The sequence below is a fragment of the Ambystoma mexicanum genome, chromosome 6p, assembly GCF_040938575.1.
Source record: "Ambystoma mexicanum isolate Mex_15411 chromosome 6p, UKY_AmexF1_1, whole genome shotgun sequence".
Taxonomy (NCBI): domain Eukaryota; kingdom Metazoa; phylum Chordata; class Amphibia; order Caudata; family Ambystomatidae; genus Ambystoma; species Ambystoma mexicanum.
Genome location: NC_090935.1, coordinates 1,278,076,835 through 1,278,095,999, shown reverse-complemented (window position 1 = coordinate 1,278,095,999; position 19,165 = coordinate 1,278,076,835). Strand labels below are relative to the sequence as shown.

Below are 19,165 nucleotides of genomic sequence, written 5' to 3'. Positions count from 1 at the left end.
GTGTATGGCGATTCAGAATCCCGATGCACCACCACACATCACAGTGAATGAATGATCAAACATGGTGCAAATAGCACTATTAGGCAGTAAGGATTTGCCAAGAAAGTATGTCCATGGATAATGTGGTAAACATTACTAATGAATGCATGTGGACTCAAATTATCATCTGTGATATGCCTACCAGTTCTTCATGTATTTATGCTCCCCAAGCTATTTGCTCTCCTGTGGTGCTTCTCCTGATACTGACTCAGAGAGAGCATGAGTGGGGATGCCTAATCAGCATTCCTTACAAAATCAGCCATTTCCATTAAGCACACAGCAGTATCAACGGCTTCTCTTTATAACTTTCGTTCAGTAGTCCTGAGTCTGCACAGATACATAAACATACCATTTAGAATTAAAATAATGAACAGTGGAGCCAATAACGTCAAGAGAAACACAATTTTAAAGGTGTCACAAAAAATGTAAAAGACATTTGTCAGGAATATAATACATTTAGCGTGTTCTGTAATAAAGAAAGCCGCTTTGGACAATGAACATATGGGATGGGATGCAGGCAAGAGACTACATTGTTAAAACAATATAATCAGTGGCAAGGCATTTGGCAGCAAACGTCAACAAAGGAGGAGCTTCATTCACACACTTCCTAACTGTCTCAAACTCTATTTGACACTCTGCTGTCCATTTAAACTTCACATGCTTCTTGAGAAGCTCCCTCAGGCGGACAGTCTTTTCTGCATAGCCTGGAATGAACTTAACGTAAATCTCATCCATCCCTAGAAAATACATGAGCTGTTCCTTGGATTCCGGGACAGACGCACCCTTCAGCACCTCAACCAAACTCTTTTTCAGCCTGATTCCATTCCCATCAATGGTGTGGCCAGATAGGTTATGCAGCACACCTTTACATGGCACTTATTCATTTTTACAGCTAACCAGTTCTCTTACAACACTCTTAACACTTGGTGAACCCTCCAATCGTGATCCTCCTCTTTCTCCCCCACATCAGGATATCATCTTGGAAATAATTTACGACAACCAGACCACCAAACATCCCTAGCATCAATCGATGAAACACTGCTGTCTTGGACGTACACTTGTGCTCTGTCACATTGAAGCATCTCTTGTGCTAGATGGGATTACCAATAAAGATCTCAGACCAAATAACCGGAGAGACTCAAAGAATATGGCAAAGTACTACTTTATTCTCAATTTAATAAAGCCAGGTCAACTGGCAGACATCAGACTGATACTTCCACACTCGCACACAAACTTGATTACACAGAGATTGTATACCCCGATATGCATCATCTATAACATGATACTACATGGCAAACTGCAAAACCTATCAACAGGGAGGGATTGGTTAGGGGAACATATCAACTTATAGAATATATATTGGTAAGTACTTCATTGACTGTCTTTTATCAATGAGGCACGCCTTGATCTACCTCTAAATATGCATGATAATGATTATAGTGAACAAAATGGCAGCAGATTGTTCTTTGCAACATTGTATAGCAGGTTGCCCCATAGACCCACTGATTGGTTGGCATTCCTACCGAACATTGGACTTTCGGCTCGGCTAGCAGCACATAAGCAAAACAAAACCCAGGTGCTTGAGTCACGTCAGATTACTCCCCATTTAACCAATTCATTCATCATCTCTCATCAGTGTGAGCATAAGCCAAAGTTTCCTATCTGTAGTTGACCTTGTAACTTGCTCTCTGTTCTGGGACATTCAGGGAGTGCAAGCACATCACTATTTCCGTTCACAGCTTAATGAATAGCACTTGTTTTCCACTTCTGGATCACATGTGAGGAGACTGCCAATTTGGCCATTTCTTCCTCCTATTTACTGCTATTTGATTCAACCATGCTGTGTGTAATTGCTCCTCTCGGCCTCTAGAGACTTGCTTGCTCCATCTTGTAGGAGCCTTATTTATTGTTACTTGTCCAATACTTGGCTCTTGCAAATATTTTCTTCTTCTTTAATCTAAAGAAATATGTCTCACATCCATGATATGATATGCTATGATATATATAGCATTTATAACTAGCCTATGCACAAGTGTTTCAAGACGCAACGAGGCAAGGGAGGGAGAGCAAAGGGATGACAAAGACAACAATCTTACCAAGCCAGGTGACATTGAGATTGTGCAAGTGCAGGGGAGAGGGGTGGAAAAAAGTGTGAGGGGGAAAAGGGAGCGGGCAGTGCAGTACATGGGATCCAACAATAAAAGAAGTGCGGCCAGCAGGTGGCAAGTGCAAAGGTAAGTGCAGACAGCATGTGTCCAAAGTGCAGGTAGAGGGACTGTAGGGTTACAGATACAGACCCAAGTGGAAGGGTTGCCACAGGGGCAGTGCAAGCGTGCAACTGGTGGGATGGGACCTGGGCCCGAGATCAGAGGGTAGCCAGGTGACCAGTGGAGGTTTCAGTTTCAGCTAGAAACTGAGCATGGGAGAGGAAGAGAGAAGGCTGAAGCAAAGAGGAAAGTATTGAGATGGTTCTCCTCAAGTTTCAGAGAGGCAGGGAGACTTTTCCACAGGGAGGTCCCAGCTGGAGAAAGTGATCTACCACCAACTCGTTGCCTGGTGAAGTGACTGATCCTGAGGGAGTTGGAGGCAGAGGAGCTAAGAGCTCGAGTAGGAAGATATTTATGAAGAGAGAGTTGGAGGTATTGAGGCCTCAGATGCCAGAAGGCCTTGTGTACAATGCAGAGGGTCTAGAACTTAATCCTTGCAGCCACTGGGAACCAGTGCTGAGATTTCAGTGCTGGAGAGATACGATCCCTGGGCTTGAGGCCAAGGACAAGTCTTGCAGTCCTGTTCTGGATGAGTTGCAGGGGGTGAAGAGTAAAAGCAGGCAGATTTAGAAAGAGGCTATTGCAGTAGTCCCGCCAAGAGAGAACCAGAGCTCTGGAGACAGTGAGGTTCTGGAGGAAGGAGAGGAAACAAAGAATACCTCTGAGGAGGTGCAGTTGGTAGTGTGACTTCTTAGAGGCATCCGAGATGTGAGGAGAAAAGTAGAGCATGGAGTCGAAGATGGCCCGTGGTTCTTAGCCTCAAAGGTGGGAGCAGGAAGAGGGCAAAGGGAGGCTGGCCAGAGAGTTACAGGAAAGGAGGGAGCAGGTGAGCCGATGAGGACAATCTTTGTCTTACTGGCATTAAGGCAGAGATCGTTGGCAGCACACTACTCCTGTATAGCAGACAGAATGTCAGAGATGAGAGAAGGAGAAGAGGTGGCAGAATGGAGCCTGAAAACTAGCTAAGTTCCATCCACATAGCACTGAAAGTTGTGGCAGAGAGCAGTAATGTGGTGGGCAACAGGTGCCAGGTATTGGTTGAACAGCCAAGGAGAGAGATTAGACCCCTTGGGGACACCACAGGTAGAGAGAGAGATAGAGGAGAGGAAGGACCCTAGTTAGACCTGAGAGGATTGATTGGAGAGAAAAGAGGTCAGCCAGGCCAAGGCCTGATCAGTGATACCTAGGTTATCACAGAGCCGGTTGAGTAGGATGGCATGGTTGACTGTGCCAAAGGCAGAAGAGAGATTGAGTAATATGAGGACAGAGGGGGTATTAGAATTGAGATTGGAGAGCAAGTCATCACGGATGTTCAGGAGAGCAGTTTCCGTGCTTCTTGCTGCTTAGAAGCCAGACTGATGGTCATGGAGACAACCAAAAGATTCACTATGAAGATTAAGCTGGGAGATGGCCAGCTTTTCCACGAATTTGCCCAGGAAAGCAGTGATGGAGATCGGGAGATAAGGGGTCGGCTGAGGGTTTCTTGAGAAGAAGGTCCACAAGAGAGTGCTTCAGGGGGGACGGGAGGGCTCCAGTAGTGAAGGAGTAGTTGCAGAAGTCAGCCAGGGCAGAAGCAAGGGTGACAATGTGGTCCTTCATGGTTTTGGAAGAAAAGGGGAGAACCTGTTTTGACGAGACCTTCATAGATCAGACTTGTATAGAAACCTTGTTAGCAGAGAACAGAGGAAAGGCAGAGAAGCGGGGAGGAGAGGTGGCCACAGGGGGGCCAGAGGAAGAGCAGAGAGAAGAGGGAGGTGAGGGAGAGGACGAGAGAGAGGACAGGATGTCCTGGGTTTTAGAGATGAAATGAGAAGCCAGGGCCATGCAGGGACGCTGGGAGGGGACAGGAGAGGTAGACACTGCAGAAGGATTGGCCAGTTCCTTTCAGATTTGAAAGAGTTCAGCTGAATGGTTGGATGCCGCAGAGATGTGGGCTTGGATGTGGTTTCTCTTCTTGGTTCGGACAGAGAGCCGGTATTGCCTTTGGAGCAGGCGGCAAGCCAGTTTGTCAGAGGATGCACAAGGAGCATGCCATTTCCTGTCAACCACCCTGCACTCGCGTTTAAGGCTGACGAGGTCTGCGTCGTACCAGGAGTTGCACTTGGCTTTGGGCTTCAAGCAGATTCTTATGACAGGGACACGAACATCACGAGTATCAGAACTAGCTGAGTAGTGCATGGAAAGAGCTGTGTCAGGATGTGAGTCAGCCAGAGGAGGAGGGGGTGAGAAAGTGGTGGCAAAAAAGCCTCATCTGACACACGCTTCATAGGTCGGATAAGCGAGAAAGTAGGTGGCAGTTCTTGAGTTGGCTTGGCCTGAGTGGTAGAGAGGGTGAGATGGAAGGAAAGGAGAAAGTGATCACTCCAGGAGAGAGGAGTGGTGAGAGGGATAGAGAGGGGAAGGTCTGATGAGATCAGAACATCTAGAGTGTGCCCTGCAGAGTGAGTCAGGCCAGAGAGGAGAATAGAGAGAGAGAGAGAGAGAGAGAGAGAGAGAATCACATAGGTTGTGAAAGAGTCCAGAGCAAGGACAGGAAGTATCCAGGTGGATGTTAAAGTCTCCAAAAAGGAAGAGTTCAGTGGTCGAGGCCAGGAGGGAGGAGGAGAGGTCCGCCCACTCAGAGAGGAAGGCAGAGTTCTGACCACGTGGCCGATAGATGGTAGCCACAGTAAGAGAGTGGCCAGGAGAGAGACAAAGCCTGCAGATAAGGCATTCGAGTAGGCCTGCGTAGTAATGACAGAGGCAGGAATCCACTCTGGGAAGATCAGAGCTACACCCCCTTCGGAATTATTGGATCTGGGCATGGAGAGGATCTTGTAGCCATCAGGGAGGAGAGTGTCAAAGCTTACGACAGAGCTGGCCGTGAACAATGTCTGGGTGAGACCGAGGACATCGAGGTCAAGTTCTTCCAGGAGGCGGCAGATGCCAGAGAGTGTTTGACAGCTGTGTGAGACTTGAGAGAGGCAATATGGAGAAGGTTACCATCCTTGAAAGACTTCTGGGGAGGGGTAAAAATCAGAGGTATGCCCTGCAGAGGCATATAAGGAGCACGAAGAGGGTCAGAAGAGGAATGAGGAGAGGGAAAAGTAGCCAAGGAGGAGACAGAGGGGGGAGTCAAGGATAGCAAGAGAAGAAAGGAAATTGATGAGGCACGGGAAGCGTCTATCAGAGAGGAGAAGGTTGGCCTGAGGGCCTTGGACCAAGATGGTACAATTCAGGTAAACATTAATGATGACCTTAGAGAAGTGGAAATGGGCCAAGAGGGCCTCCTACTGGGTGCCATTATTAATGGGAGAAGAAGAAAAAGCAGAAAGCACAGAGACCATATGAAGAGTCCATAGGTCTGGTGAGGGAATGACAAAGAGGATGTCGGTGAGGGTTTGCCTGGAGGAAGCACTGGTTAGGTATCAGCGATAGGGAGGCCTGGGTTGAAGACCAGGATGTCCTTTTTAAACTTCTTCCTACCAGACTTTGTAAGGAGAGCAGGATAGTCGATAGAGAAGCAGTTGGAAAAGACAGGAGAAACAGAGAGCACCATAGAGTAGGTTGTGGAGAGGAGAGATGAAGATGTGCGTGGGAGGGGACACTAGAGGAGGACACATGGAGGGGTACAAGCAGACGAGACAGAGAGGGACAAGACAATGGTAGACCATTGGCCAATATGACAAGAGCTCAGACAATAGTAGAACAGTTTGCTAAATTAACGATTTGCTAAGAAGACAAAAACTGCAAAAAAAAAGGACAAAGTAGTTGGAAAATGAGAACTTGGAGGAAGGAATAATGTAGCGGAACAAACAGCAGTACAATGTAGGATATGGCAGGCAGTGAGGCGAACACAACACCAAAAAAAAACAAGCCAGCAGCAATCGGCAAAGAGGACCTAGATGAAGGAGGAATATAACGGAAACACAGGCAGTATAAGCAAAACATGGCAGTCAGTGGGGAAAAAAAACAAGACAATGTCCTCGCAGTATAAGTAAGACAAGGCAGTCAGTTAGGAAAAGAAACAGCAATATACGAGAGGGAGATTCGAACAGTGATGATCTAAAGGGGGCAAGGGTATGGCAGAAAATGGGACAGTAGGACAATCAATGATCAGGGCAGTAAAATAAAAAACAGAGGGGCGCATTGGGAGCAGGGGGGAGTGGAGTGTGGCGTGAGGCAACTGCGCGGAACACGCAGTCATGGAATTGCGAGGAAGATGCGAGGACACGCAATGGCTTATCCGTCTGCCTCCCTTTGTGCTTTGCAGCTATTCTTTGAAAGAGCATCCATGATCCCAGGCCAACATATACTCCTCTTCATTTTACACACAAAGCTAATTCTCCAATGTTTCCTGACTCTGCAGCCCTGGTCTGTTTCAGAGGTAGCTGGATTGAATCTTTGCACAAGCCGGCATACATTTTCCTATCATGGCCGTCCTTGTGACGCTGTTTTTTCCTCTATAGCAAGCTTCTGTGTGTCTCATCTACCCTGCGTTGCTGCATATTTACACGTATTGATCAGCAAGTTACTTCATTCTCCTTTGTATATATGATTACGTTATCGTTTCATACATGTTTCTCTTATCAATTGAGTTACATCGCTAATCTTCAGTATTTTCATATTGTTGCAATATGTCTTTGTATAGCTTCTTTATGACATCACACTGCACTCATCAAATTTCACTCAGCACCACATGATAGCCAGTGGTGTATGCAGACATCCTTCCACACGACATCCTTCCACTCCTCCAGTGTGAGAATACATTCGATATGGTTGTCTGAGTGCAAATCATCTCTCGTACACTTGATGCGGTATAGGCATAACACATGGAGTCTCATTTAGGGCCCTTCTCCTGCTGTTCCAGAAGGATGGCAGTGAGGGGGTGGGAGTTAGGGATAATGCATCTAGCTGCTCCTTTACAAACCTAAAAGGCATCCTGCGGAAAATGAAAGTCCCCAATGGTGTCACAAAGAAAGTCAAATTGCTTGAGGACTCATGCAACTTGATCTGATGGTAGGATGGGGATAAGTCTAGTGAGTGTGGAAAACCACAATGTGCGGCCCATTATAGTCAGCAACTTGTTGATGTTTGGGAGGGTGTGTCTGTCCACTCAGATGTTACAGGTCAGATCCCATAAGTTTATGCACATCCTTAAGCGCCCATCTTGTTTTCTCGCCAACACAACCACTGACAACCACTCAGATGACTCGATTGCCACAATAATTCCCACCTGTGTCTGCTTGTGCAACGCCGCCTTGAGTCCCTCTCGAGCCAATACTGGTACATTCCTCACCCTGTGAGCAACCAGCATCACTCCCCTCTTCACCACAAAATGTGTGCAAAGCCTTTCAACTTCCTAGCTTGTCACTGAAAACTGTAGGATACATAACCCTGAGGCTTTCCTTAGAGTGTTGTCCCTCTCCCTCCACACACAGTACAGGCACAGCCCTTCCTGGCATATCTGTATATCCAATGTTGCCTGCTCATCCCAGCTAAGGACACTGTCTCCCTTGTGTATCTCACTTTGAACTGGATGTCGGCCCACTTGTACCTCAAAACGGTGATGGGAACCTGTTATAGGCACTGGGATTTATGTCCACCAATCTACCTCATACACCCTTTACACAACGAGGAAATATAGAAAAGTATTTTCTAAATCTGGGTATTGTTTAGGTTTGCAAATGAGTGTTGCCTATGGTGTTGGTGATTAAGGAGAATCCTGCTGGAAGACTCTAAAGCTTGTCTTTACTACACATGGACCATCTTGCATATTTTGCTTTGCAATGGATGTGATAAATTGAGGCTTTGCTTCCCAGTGGCTTTTTATATTAAGTGGACAGTGGACAAATGTGGTACTTCAAGGGGATGTTCAGTCTGTTCACGTTTTGCCAAGGTACGGGTTCCTTGAAGATATTACGGTGGTGGGGGGTTTCCTGCAAGTGGCACACAAGCCTTTCATTGTGCTGGCATTGCTTAATATTGGTGCAAACATTTATGGTCCTAGAGATTAATGTTCTCTGCCATGCAATCACATATTGTATGTCTCCATCGGAAGCACTGCCCTCCCCTTCATGGCTACAACAGAAGAATGTTGTGTATGGGTCTGAATTCTCATTCATAGAATGTAGACATCAAATATGTATTAGCAGAGGTCAGCTCATGGAAGTCGCATGTATCTGAATTGTCAACCAACATCTTCTTTTTAGGGAAAAACAATTCAGATTATGGGCCCAATTCTTTTTAGGGAAAAACAATTCAGATTATGGGCCCAATTCATGGAAGTTTTTGCACGGTTCATTTTGCCTTTGCACTGCTGAAAAGTGAAGCAAAGTGTATTTTTGCAGTGCAGTAGTCATTTTGCATTACAAAATGACTTTGCACTGACTCTGCACTGCACAAAATACACTTTGCACAGTTCCATGAACCAGGGTATGTGTCGGCAGTGCAAAGTCACTTTGAACCGGGCAAATATTCCATGAATCTGGTCCAAAATGTTCCTTTTTATTGTAAATACAGAGATACCGACAGATTCCGACATTGTCCTTTCATATTACTTACAATCTGTTTACAAACACCTTACTGAACCAACCCTTCATCACTGCATTTGAACTCTGTTGGGACACTCACTATCTTAAAATGAGCAACCCTGCTCCAGCTTGCACTGTACATTGAAATGTGTGGTTTGCGCGCAGCAGCTCCTAAACCCTTAGCACAAGCAAATAATCAGCCGCAGCAATGATTGGAACAATGCTGTGAATGAACGAATGTTATAATACTGGGTGTTTCTCTAGCACGGCTTTTGTGTTGGCTGGAAGAAAATCTTCCCCTTTCTATTTGGGCAGGACTTCTCTAAACACCAGAGAGAAACAGACACAATGTGGAGGAAACATAGAGTAAAATACAAGAATGTAACTCTATAATCAGTGTTGAACACAAATTATTACCAGCTGAGGTTTTTTAGACAATCCGAATGGCCAAAAGGCTGTAGTGTAGGTGATGGTACAAGCCAGCACTCTGAGCGGTGCAAATTTTGCTCCCATCCACACCTCCCAAACCACCCACTCGCCCACCCATTACAAGTGCTAAAGAGAAATACTTACGTGCCAGCATTTTATTATGTCTACCAGGCATTGACTGGTAACCAAAAGATGCCCAGGAAATCATTTTCTAAGTGGCCCCATATTGTACATTTTCAGCAAGCCCAACTCTTTTCCTATGAGACCATTTTGAAATAAGATAGGTTACCACACAAAAGAGGCCCAGTGTGCAGAGGCCTACTGGGAAATCTCCAGAGTTGCCAATAGGCCAGTCCACCCCTGATGTCTACTGACTTGTCAATAGCACCTCTCTTTGGTCACAATGCGTAGAGAAAGAGGGAGCTTCCTGTTGTGAAACTTTTTTCTATTCATCGGCAGCCATCTTTCTTCATTATTGAAAATTAAGTCATGCTCTGAATGCTTTCTGATCAAAGCATGACCTAATTCTCCGAAAATAAGCCACCCATTGACTATTAGAAGCCTGTATGGTCTGCCTGAGCTCTGATGGTGATAATCTGACTTCTAATGGTGATAAAGGCTACACTGGCCAAAACAGTTGCCACCAGCGCTAATTAAAGGACCTTGCTCCTCTTTGACACGTTAATTGGTGTTCAGGCCATTACAAGCCAGTAAGTCCCCTTCCCTGGCCATTATCATCGAAATAGACTCATTTACTATTGCTGACCCAACATGAACTTTGATAGAGGCTGCAACTGTAGATTATGGTGCACCAGATTTAAAAGTACATTGAAATAAGTAGACCAATGTACATCAGGTACAGCATAAAAATGCTTCAGAGTAGTGGTGTCAAAATAAAAATAGCACCACACATGTACATATAAATAGAGGATTTTATTCTAAAAGAATTGTTTGAGGACAAATGCATTTGCGTTCCCAAAACAAAACAGTTTGTGTATCTGTAAATTGTGGCTGATTCACAGATAGGATATAGAATAAAACTACATTCACAGATGTTTCACTGAGATGGCACATAGTGTTTGGTTTTATAGAGTGTGTGCATACCACCGAGGGCAACACGGTGCTGCAGGCAAAGAAAGCCATTAGTGGTTGGGTCGACTGTGCCATCATTCATCTGAACCTCTTGAAATAAAAGAGTTTCAAGCTTTCATGTAAAGGGTAGATGGACTCTTTATTTCTTATTCAAACTGGTGGGTGGTTCCATTTCTTTGGGGTTAGAATAGTGAAATGCTTACCACCCGTTCTGGCCTTCTTGAAACTGGGCACTACCATTTATAAAAAAAAAACAAGAGATGGCAAAAGTATTGTGGGCAGGTAGGAACTCATTGTCTAACCCGCTGTGAAAGGATAGTAGAGACATTGCCAAATAAGGATGTGTGTACAATTCAAAAGGGCTCACAAATAATGGAAGCCAGTGCTGTGTTGCCAGGTCTGCGAATATGGTATAACGTTGTTTCTTCGCCAGTAATTTTAACGCGTGCCTTTTAAACGAGTACAAAATTACAAAAAAAGGTAATTTAAACAGATACGGGGTTGGGGGGTTCGTGAATAGCAAAAAATATGTTGGCGGAGGTGGGGTTTTGGGGGATCCACCCAAAATAAAAAATAAAAATGTGATGACGTTTTTTGTAATTTTGTACGTGTTAAAAAGCATTCATAATCATGCCCGACGATGAAAGAACATAGAACCCCGTATACATGCTCAAACCTAGGGATTCCAGCAGAATTCTGGCTGCTGATGACGTAACAGCTTGATTACAAGTCCCAGATAGCGACTTATATCAAAGGCTAATTACGAGAAAACAACCCCTTTATTCACAGTTACTCTAATGTGAAGGCTGAGCCATGTAGGGAGTTGATTAAAACATCTTAGATGAAAGAAATGGGGATTTTCTGTCATTCAAGATTGTATTGAGGTATGCCCTTGCTTTAATTGACAAGCAGTCTGTTTTCTGTTGGCATCACAAGTATTCAGAAAAATAAATTCTCCATCATAAGTCGGTTTAGTCAGTGGATGAATGCATGGATGAAGGCCGAGGGGGAGAGTGCAGGGTCCCGAGGGACTCTGCAGTATGTAGGCATGAGGGTGACCTAACTGGAAAGAACTCAGCAGCCTGTTGTAGATTTAAAAGAAGAAATGCTATCCACACAAGCACCATGGCATCCGCCTGGCTGATTTCAAACATGAAAGGAGTGCTGGGTGGTAAATGGTGTCAAAAGCTGCAGAAGGATTCCACAAGTCCAGGGCAACATGGCCACCCCAATCCACCTTCTCTCACAGTTGGTCATAGATAGTTGTTGTAACTAATGCAGTCTCGCCGAAAACCCACCTGTGACATACCTAAAAATGTATAATCTTCAAAGAAATGTTGAATCTGCAAGGTGACAATGTTCGTTTACTTTTCTAAGAAAGAACGATGAGAGCTGGATCTGCAATTGTTAAACCCATTGGGATCCAGGGAAAGATGATTTAACAGCGCATAAAGCACTGCATATTGCTCTGATTCTGACGGCATTCCTAATCTTAGGAACAAAGTCAATAATTGTGCAATACAAATGAGTACTCTTTCTTTAAAGGATTTCACAGGGACATGATCTAGTGAGGAGCTGGAGCATCTAGCATCCTTAATTAGCACCCTGGAGTGGAATGCTGAACTTCTTCAAGCCAATCAATATCAAGGGCTTCAGGGCAATAGGCATTGGAGTAGCAATTGCTCCTGGCGGCTCTCAGGGTTCTGGCAGCCACGCTGCATGCCTGCCTCTGTTAAGTGCTCTCCGACCTTTGTCTACGCTCCCTTCCCACCAGCCCCAGCGTATGCCTTGCTTCCTGCTCTCAACTGCCTCGTGCTTACCCTTCGTGGCCACCCTGTTTCTGCTCTTCCGTAGTGGTGACAACCCCAAGAGTACCAATACCCCTAAACAAAGTAAAATATGAGAGGAACACACATTGTTTCCTGCATAATAAAATGCACAGTTTGTTTACAGCCAACCCAGTCAAATGACAATGTAAATTGCTTCTGGGATAGGATTTCTCTTCCGGGCAAGTTTGTACGCGGTCTGTTTCACTACTGGTTGGATTACTTCTGGTGTAAGTTTCTTTTTATGACCTGGCCATAACAATGTGTTTGTCAGTGCTTGTGACTGGCCCCTCTTCTAGGGCTGGGGTGCAGTTGTGGTCTTCTTGATGCTAGCCATCGTGGCTCTGCTTCTGTGCCAGTGTATGTGAATGCGGCACCCTGGTATTTGTTATGGCAACTGCTGATTTGGGCTTTGGATCAAGCCATACTGACACCTATGACTTCTATTTTGTAATATTGGAGCCTAAATGTATTCTTTCCCCAAAATATCCCTTGCCACTAAAATTGGCAGCACTTGCACAGTGTGCCCACAGGCACATATGTACCTTCACTGACAGGGAGCAGATTAATCTCCACTTACCCCAAAATGGCACATTTGAACATCAAGTGGCTAGGGAAGTGACCAGGAACAGGCAATGCAAAGGAGGGCGACGTCTACACGCCCATGTGGAGCACAATAATACATAATAAAGTTGCAAGTATCTGGTCCTTCTCTTACAGATTAAAACCTGCCCCTATTCCAACCTGTGATAGCTCAAATTAAGAAGTAGGAAAATATCCCCAAAAACGGTTCCACATGTTTTACAAAATTTCTTGAAAGTGATTCTCCACCTCCATTGAATAACATAATTTTAAATGTTCCTTTTGTCATTTTACTTTTTGCATATTCGCACCCCGAGAAGGGCACTCTGTCAATCAGCTGGCTGGAAACATGGGGAAGAACACACAGTGTACCCGCCCGCATTTCTCCATCCACCCGAGGCCCTTTCCTAGGTTCCCACCATTTATTTTGCCCCAGTCTCACTCTCCCTGTAAGTCCCCTCTACCCCCACCACATCCTCCACTCCCAAGTCATCCCACAAACTCCCTCACCCTCCTTCACCCCTACTCCCACCCCACTTACCTTCTTACGTACCTGGCACCACTGCTCCTTCCCAGGATGCAGCCATAGAAATAGAAAGAGGGACATGGACCCAGTTCTATTTACTATGACTGCAGCCATGTTATTTCTTGTTTTTTTTTTTCCACTGGAGATTGCGCTTGTGTAATGTGTGCAGAGCCTGTCTCTAGTAAAAAAACAAACACTTTTTTTGCACAAAGGACATTGTCCTGGGGCCTTGCCGAGGCACTTGCTTTACTCAGGTGTGGCTAGGCAAGGGATGGTGGGCCGTTGCCATCTCTGTATGCCCCCCTCCTCTATTCGGGGCTGACTGCTACATTTATCTTTCTCAAGAGAAAATGCCCTTCCAAAGACTTGCTGCTGAAATGTGTGTGCTTTTTATATGGACCCCAATGTTCTTTCAGCTTCAATGTTATGCATGAGCAAACTGTATATTGAGCACATGCAATTATTTATAAATCAACATGTTTTAGAGTTTGGACAAAACATACATTTTCTAAAAGGCCACAATCTTGAAAAATTACACATTTGCATAAATGATGTGGTTTATCAGATAATATAAAAATGTGACTGAGAGGACACAGGATACTTTGGAGAATCCTGCTAAAAGGAAGCAATTGAAACTTGCAGAAATTCACAATTGCATTGATTTTCAGGAAGGTAGTGGAGTTAAAAACAAATGTTCCCATATATCATGAATACAATGAAACAACTTCTATGGGACGTATTTTTATTTTATTAGGGATTTGTAACATGGTATGGGGCTTGGACACAGAGGAATTGAAAAGCCGGTCCTGACTTACATGCAGGTAGCCTACAGGGAACGCTAGACAAACTTCATGCTAGCGGATGCATTGTCACACAAGCATCATGGTAGCGAATGCACTGTCACACAAGCATCATGGTAGCGGATGAACGAGACATTTCCAATCATGAATAGATCACCTTTACCTACTACATCAACACAAAAATGATTTCAAATATTTCTTAAACCTCTTGTCATATTTTTTGCTAGATGAAAAATATTTTCTTACATTTCAATATAAAAATCAATCGTTCAGATTACCTTTCCAATGCACTGCACACTGATAAAAAGGTTTACGCTGCGATGCCTCCTCTTAACCACACTGAAAATCACAGTAACTGGATAAAGCAATCATCTGAAATGATGTGGAAAAGGAACACTCATTCAATGTTAAGCCCAAGGAAGAAAAGTTAATGTTGAGTAGGGGAATATTTCTAGCTGAGTTCCAATGTGCGAAGAATAACAACAACACCACCTGCATATTGGTGGTGTCTGTGTGTGTGTACATTAAGAGTTCATGTTTTACGAGTGGTTCATCTTGTGGAATCAGAAAAAATACAATATTACGGCTGTTACACCAAGAAAAGCAAAATACACCGACAGAGGCTTATAAAGATTCCCAGAATCTTTATTACAAAACTGAACAGTATTCAACGAAGTACACAAATAGCTATTTGGCCGTCAATACATCACTGAGACCACCAGCAGGGTACAATATGAGCAGTGAGGGAATTTCGTAGCTGGACATCGGTGCTTTTATACAATTTGTAAAATGATGTCCAGCCCCCTTACAGGTTAATCATGCACTGGGCTAGGGTCGCGCCAGGTTCACTTTCCTAATTTACATATCTCGCACAAGCGGTTTACTTTTCAATACATTTACCAACACACTCCATTATTCTTCAATTTAACATTTACACTCTTTATATATTGCTTTAATACAAACCAAACAATGTTTTGCATGTTATATTTGGATTGCATTACTGTTCTTGTATACTTGTAGTTTAACATTGCTAATTCAAGAAATCCCCTGCTCCGAGGTCAACAAAGGACAAGGTCTACATGACCCTAACATGTAGCCTGAAGGCAGGTTGGACATTAACTTCCCTACAGAGGTTGGAGAGGTTAAGGCAAGAACAAGGACACACGAGACGGCCATTTTAGATTACAGGGTGACTTTGTACAAAACCCCAAAATGGCGGTTTCTAACCTAAAATGAAGGCTTGATTCAAGATGGCGGCTTACATCAATTTCTAAGGTCAAGACCTTGCTGCAGAGAGTTATTCGCGTACAATTTTTAAGCAACTTGGCGTAGGCCAATATACATACAAATCGTTTGTAATAAGAGGCATAATTTAATATCCGGTTTGACAATCTCCTGCTGTAACTTCACAGATGGCCTAAAATGTATGTAGCAGAAAGCTGCCCTGAAGAATTGATAGTGATTAGGATTATTTCAAAGCTTTCCATCTATTACTTTTTAATGTGTGTAGGATGCAGAATTCAGACATTACGCTTCCGTTCCTCGATCCTGTGTGTTTTTGGAGAGCTTCCCTGAAAACCTTTTTTCACGCACATTCATAAACTGGAAATCCTTTCAGTTTGATATATATTTTACCCACCCTATACCTTTTTCAGAAAGATGCAATATCTTAATGCCTACCTCTGCTTGAGAACTGCCTTCACCAAGAGAGTCAGCATTTTAAGAATCGTTGGCCACAAATACACGCATCTCTCAGAAAATGTGCACAAATTGCAGAGGGCAATTTGTGCACATTTTCCACACTGGAATAATAGAGTTGATAGGACTTTAAAAGACTGTGTTATGTACAGGGTGTGGTGTAGCGGAGCTGGACTTTATCTTGTTCTAAAGAGCCATTAACAGCACCTCAATTGGGTTGTGGAAAATATCTCAAGTATTTATTTATTGATCGTGATAGAGGAAGATACACAAGGACCAAGAACACTGGGTCACCTGGACCAGATGATTTCTTTATTTTATTAAGTATATATGGTTTACAATAAACCTTTATACATATATTTACATTTCACCAATCCATCACACATGATATGGACATAGCATATATGTATACACACATATAAATCAACATATCAAATCCTTCATTCAACCTCATAATCTGCCATAATACAAATAACTTAGGCATCACATATTTTATTTCCCACACTTCCTATGACATCTAATACACACACTGGCCCTCATTACGACCCTGGCGGAGAGGGGTTTACGCCAGCGTAATGCATGGCGTACCTCTCCGCCAGACTACGACATTCCGTAGCGCCATGGAGATTTTTACGCCTGCTTTTTGCAGGCGGAAAAATCCATGGCGCTACGGGACTTGTTGTTAATTACGCCACCGTAATTTACGGTGGCGTAATTAACGCCTTCCCCACTCCCATTATACCCTATGGGGCAAAAATGGGAATGGGGAAGGGTAAATGGGGATTGGGGACTTACCGCCCCACCAACCTCGGAATGGGGCGGTAAGTCCGCCAACCCCCATGGCGGTGTTGGCAGCTCTGCGCCATGGTCCATGGTGCAAATTGCACCATGGACCTCCGCCAGGGTCGTAATGAGGGCCACTGTGTACTGATCGTTCATAAAATGCAATCGGTTCACAGCAATCTAAAATCAATCAGTAAACTCCTCGCCAAGCAGCTGATATCTTTTGTCACTTCTGTCCCTGGAAATTGACATGGTCACTCAATGAACCCGTTCATTCTTCCATGGATTTATAGAGGCCATTTTGGTGGCACAGTTCTTCTGTTGGATTGTTATGTGAAGGCGCTCTTGGATCCATACAGATTGCTTTAACACGACAAGGCCTCTATGCTGGACACCTAGTGACGAAGAAATGTCAACCACAGTGAAGCGATGTAGAGGGCCAACACTACTATTCATAGCAATGGTTCCTTCATTAAGCGTTTGCCTATTTGAGGCGAACGCCTATATCACGTTTTCATTGCACAATTATAATAGGGGAAATTTGAGCACTACAACTAAACTTAACTAATATTACTAATTTATAACTAATTCATATTTTGAGTATTAATTCATGAATAATATTAAAAGCGAAAAGACAACAAAAAAAAGATGATTAATAATAAGTACAGTATTCATGAAAACAACTTAACCTTAATAATAATGATTGCAAGATGGCAAAGCCATCCTGCATGGCATCCCATTATCCATCGTGATGCCAGTGAGGGATGTCCACCCCTCTGCAGCCCATCTCATCGCAGCCCGAAAGAGGTTTGACCACATCACCTCCACCCTTATAGCCCATCCAGGCTTTCATACTCTTCTATACCACTGGCCTTGCACATAAATCAATGTCCCCTCATACCCAGCCGGAAGTGTGCCCTTCCCGGGGCAGCAGTGCAACGCCCAATGCTTCGGCCTTGCAGACTGGAAATTAGGCGAGGACCAGACAGGACACCGTGCAACAGGCCTTCCCCTGCTGTACCCCCAGAATCTAGAAAGAAAACGTCAGTACTCAACATACTGACCCCCTCACGTCTTTAATTTGGGAAGGAATTGCAGACAATAATATTCAAACAACATCTGAGCGTAGATCCATGGATTGTACAAATGCTATCTCACTTTTGCACCCCAACTAGATGGAAAACCCTGTACATATGTATATACAATGATGATGATGATGATGATGATGATGATGATGATGATGATGATGATGATGATGATGATGATGATGATGAGGAGGAGGAGGAGTAGTAGTAGTAGTAGTAGTACTAGTATCAGTAATAGTAGTAGTAGCATTATCAACCTATTACTCTGGTTGGTTAAGTCCCATTAGCATCCTCTGTGAGCAATTGGACTTCCTGTGGCTCTGAGATAATTAACAGTGTGTGAACCCTGACCCTTCCTGAACCCTTCCTGGACATGTTCACATGGATTGTGGGCAGCTCTGAAAATCTGCTCCATTAACCAGAACCCAAATGCACATTTCTTTGCATGACAAGACTGGCAGGATGCCGTACTATCTGCCCTGCGGGTGTACATCAACACGAGGAATACTGCCCTATTTAATTGCCTATGTCAGTTTCAGAGCTGGTGAATGTAGCATGCTGTCATATTATCACGAGTGGCTCAGTGTACACAATTCTGTGCCTGTATTCCTGGATGTGGGTGTTAAGGTATTTAGGTATGCTGTGTTGCTGTGTAATGACATTGGCGCCAGTGCTCTCCCGGGAACCGATCTGTTTCGCATTGCATTACCTTTTGGATTCTTTCCTGCAGGAAGAGAGCAGAGTCTGACTCTAGGAAGAGCAGCATACCCAACAGCAAGGAGATCCCGTCCCACCACCCCACTGATCCAGTGGAGCTCCGCCGGCTCAACTTCCAAACTCCAGGTAAGCAATGCGGCCCCTGCACGAGCTTCTGGCTTCTGAGAGTGGCCTGTGTGCTAGAGATGACACCCGCCAGAAACATGACATGGCCTGCTCTGAAAGCGCCCCCAGTATTTCTGCTCCTTTTCCTCTCTGTGTGCTGTGCCTATCACACCTGAAGAGTATGCCGAGGGCTTATATTTCTTACATTTCCGACTACTTGTGAATATGATTTGCACATGCAAGTGTAATCAAACAAAGGTTTACATCTTCCTATATGGCTATACCTCGGTGCATTAACATGTTATGGTGTATACAAGTAAAACTTAAGCAGGCCTAAATCTCTTTGACACATGAGGCCAGAGGTAGCTATGCAATCATCGTGTATACTTTCTTTGTAACCTAATCTTCTTGTAAACTTCAAAGCCCTTCTTACAGTTATTCTGCAACAGTATTAGCAATGTACCAAAATGTTCTGGGGAACATATGCACTGAGAGACAATGGGCCTGATTTCCAAAAGCCTAATTGAAAGGCGTTTTGCAAATCGAGTTCTACGTATTTGCACTGGGACATACTTTCAAAGGTTTGCACACTTTCTGCAATGAGGGTCCTACAGTGATAGTAAGCAAAGCTGTGCTCTGGTGTACCACAGCGGAAGGCAGGTTCTCTTGCGGCACCAGCTGGAAAACCATAGTGCATGACTGCT

At 44.2% G+C, this 19,165-nt stretch overlaps 1 protein-coding gene across 22 annotated transcripts in view; it reads left to right on the top strand.

Moving 5' to 3' along the window:
* Window positions 1-19,165, top strand: part of PTPRD (protein tyrosine phosphatase receptor type D) — a 4,803,934-nt gene that overhangs the window by 4,491,585 nt on the left and 293,184 nt on the right. For all 22 annotated transcript variants that reach the window (XM_069625937.1, XM_069625939.1, XM_069625938.1 and 19 more), the window contains one exon: window positions 18,370-18,482. In XM_069625937.1, the coding sequence (XP_069482038.1) occupies window positions 18,370-18,482 (113 nt within the window). The remainder of the gene's footprint in view (window positions 1-18,369; window positions 18,483-19,165) is intronic.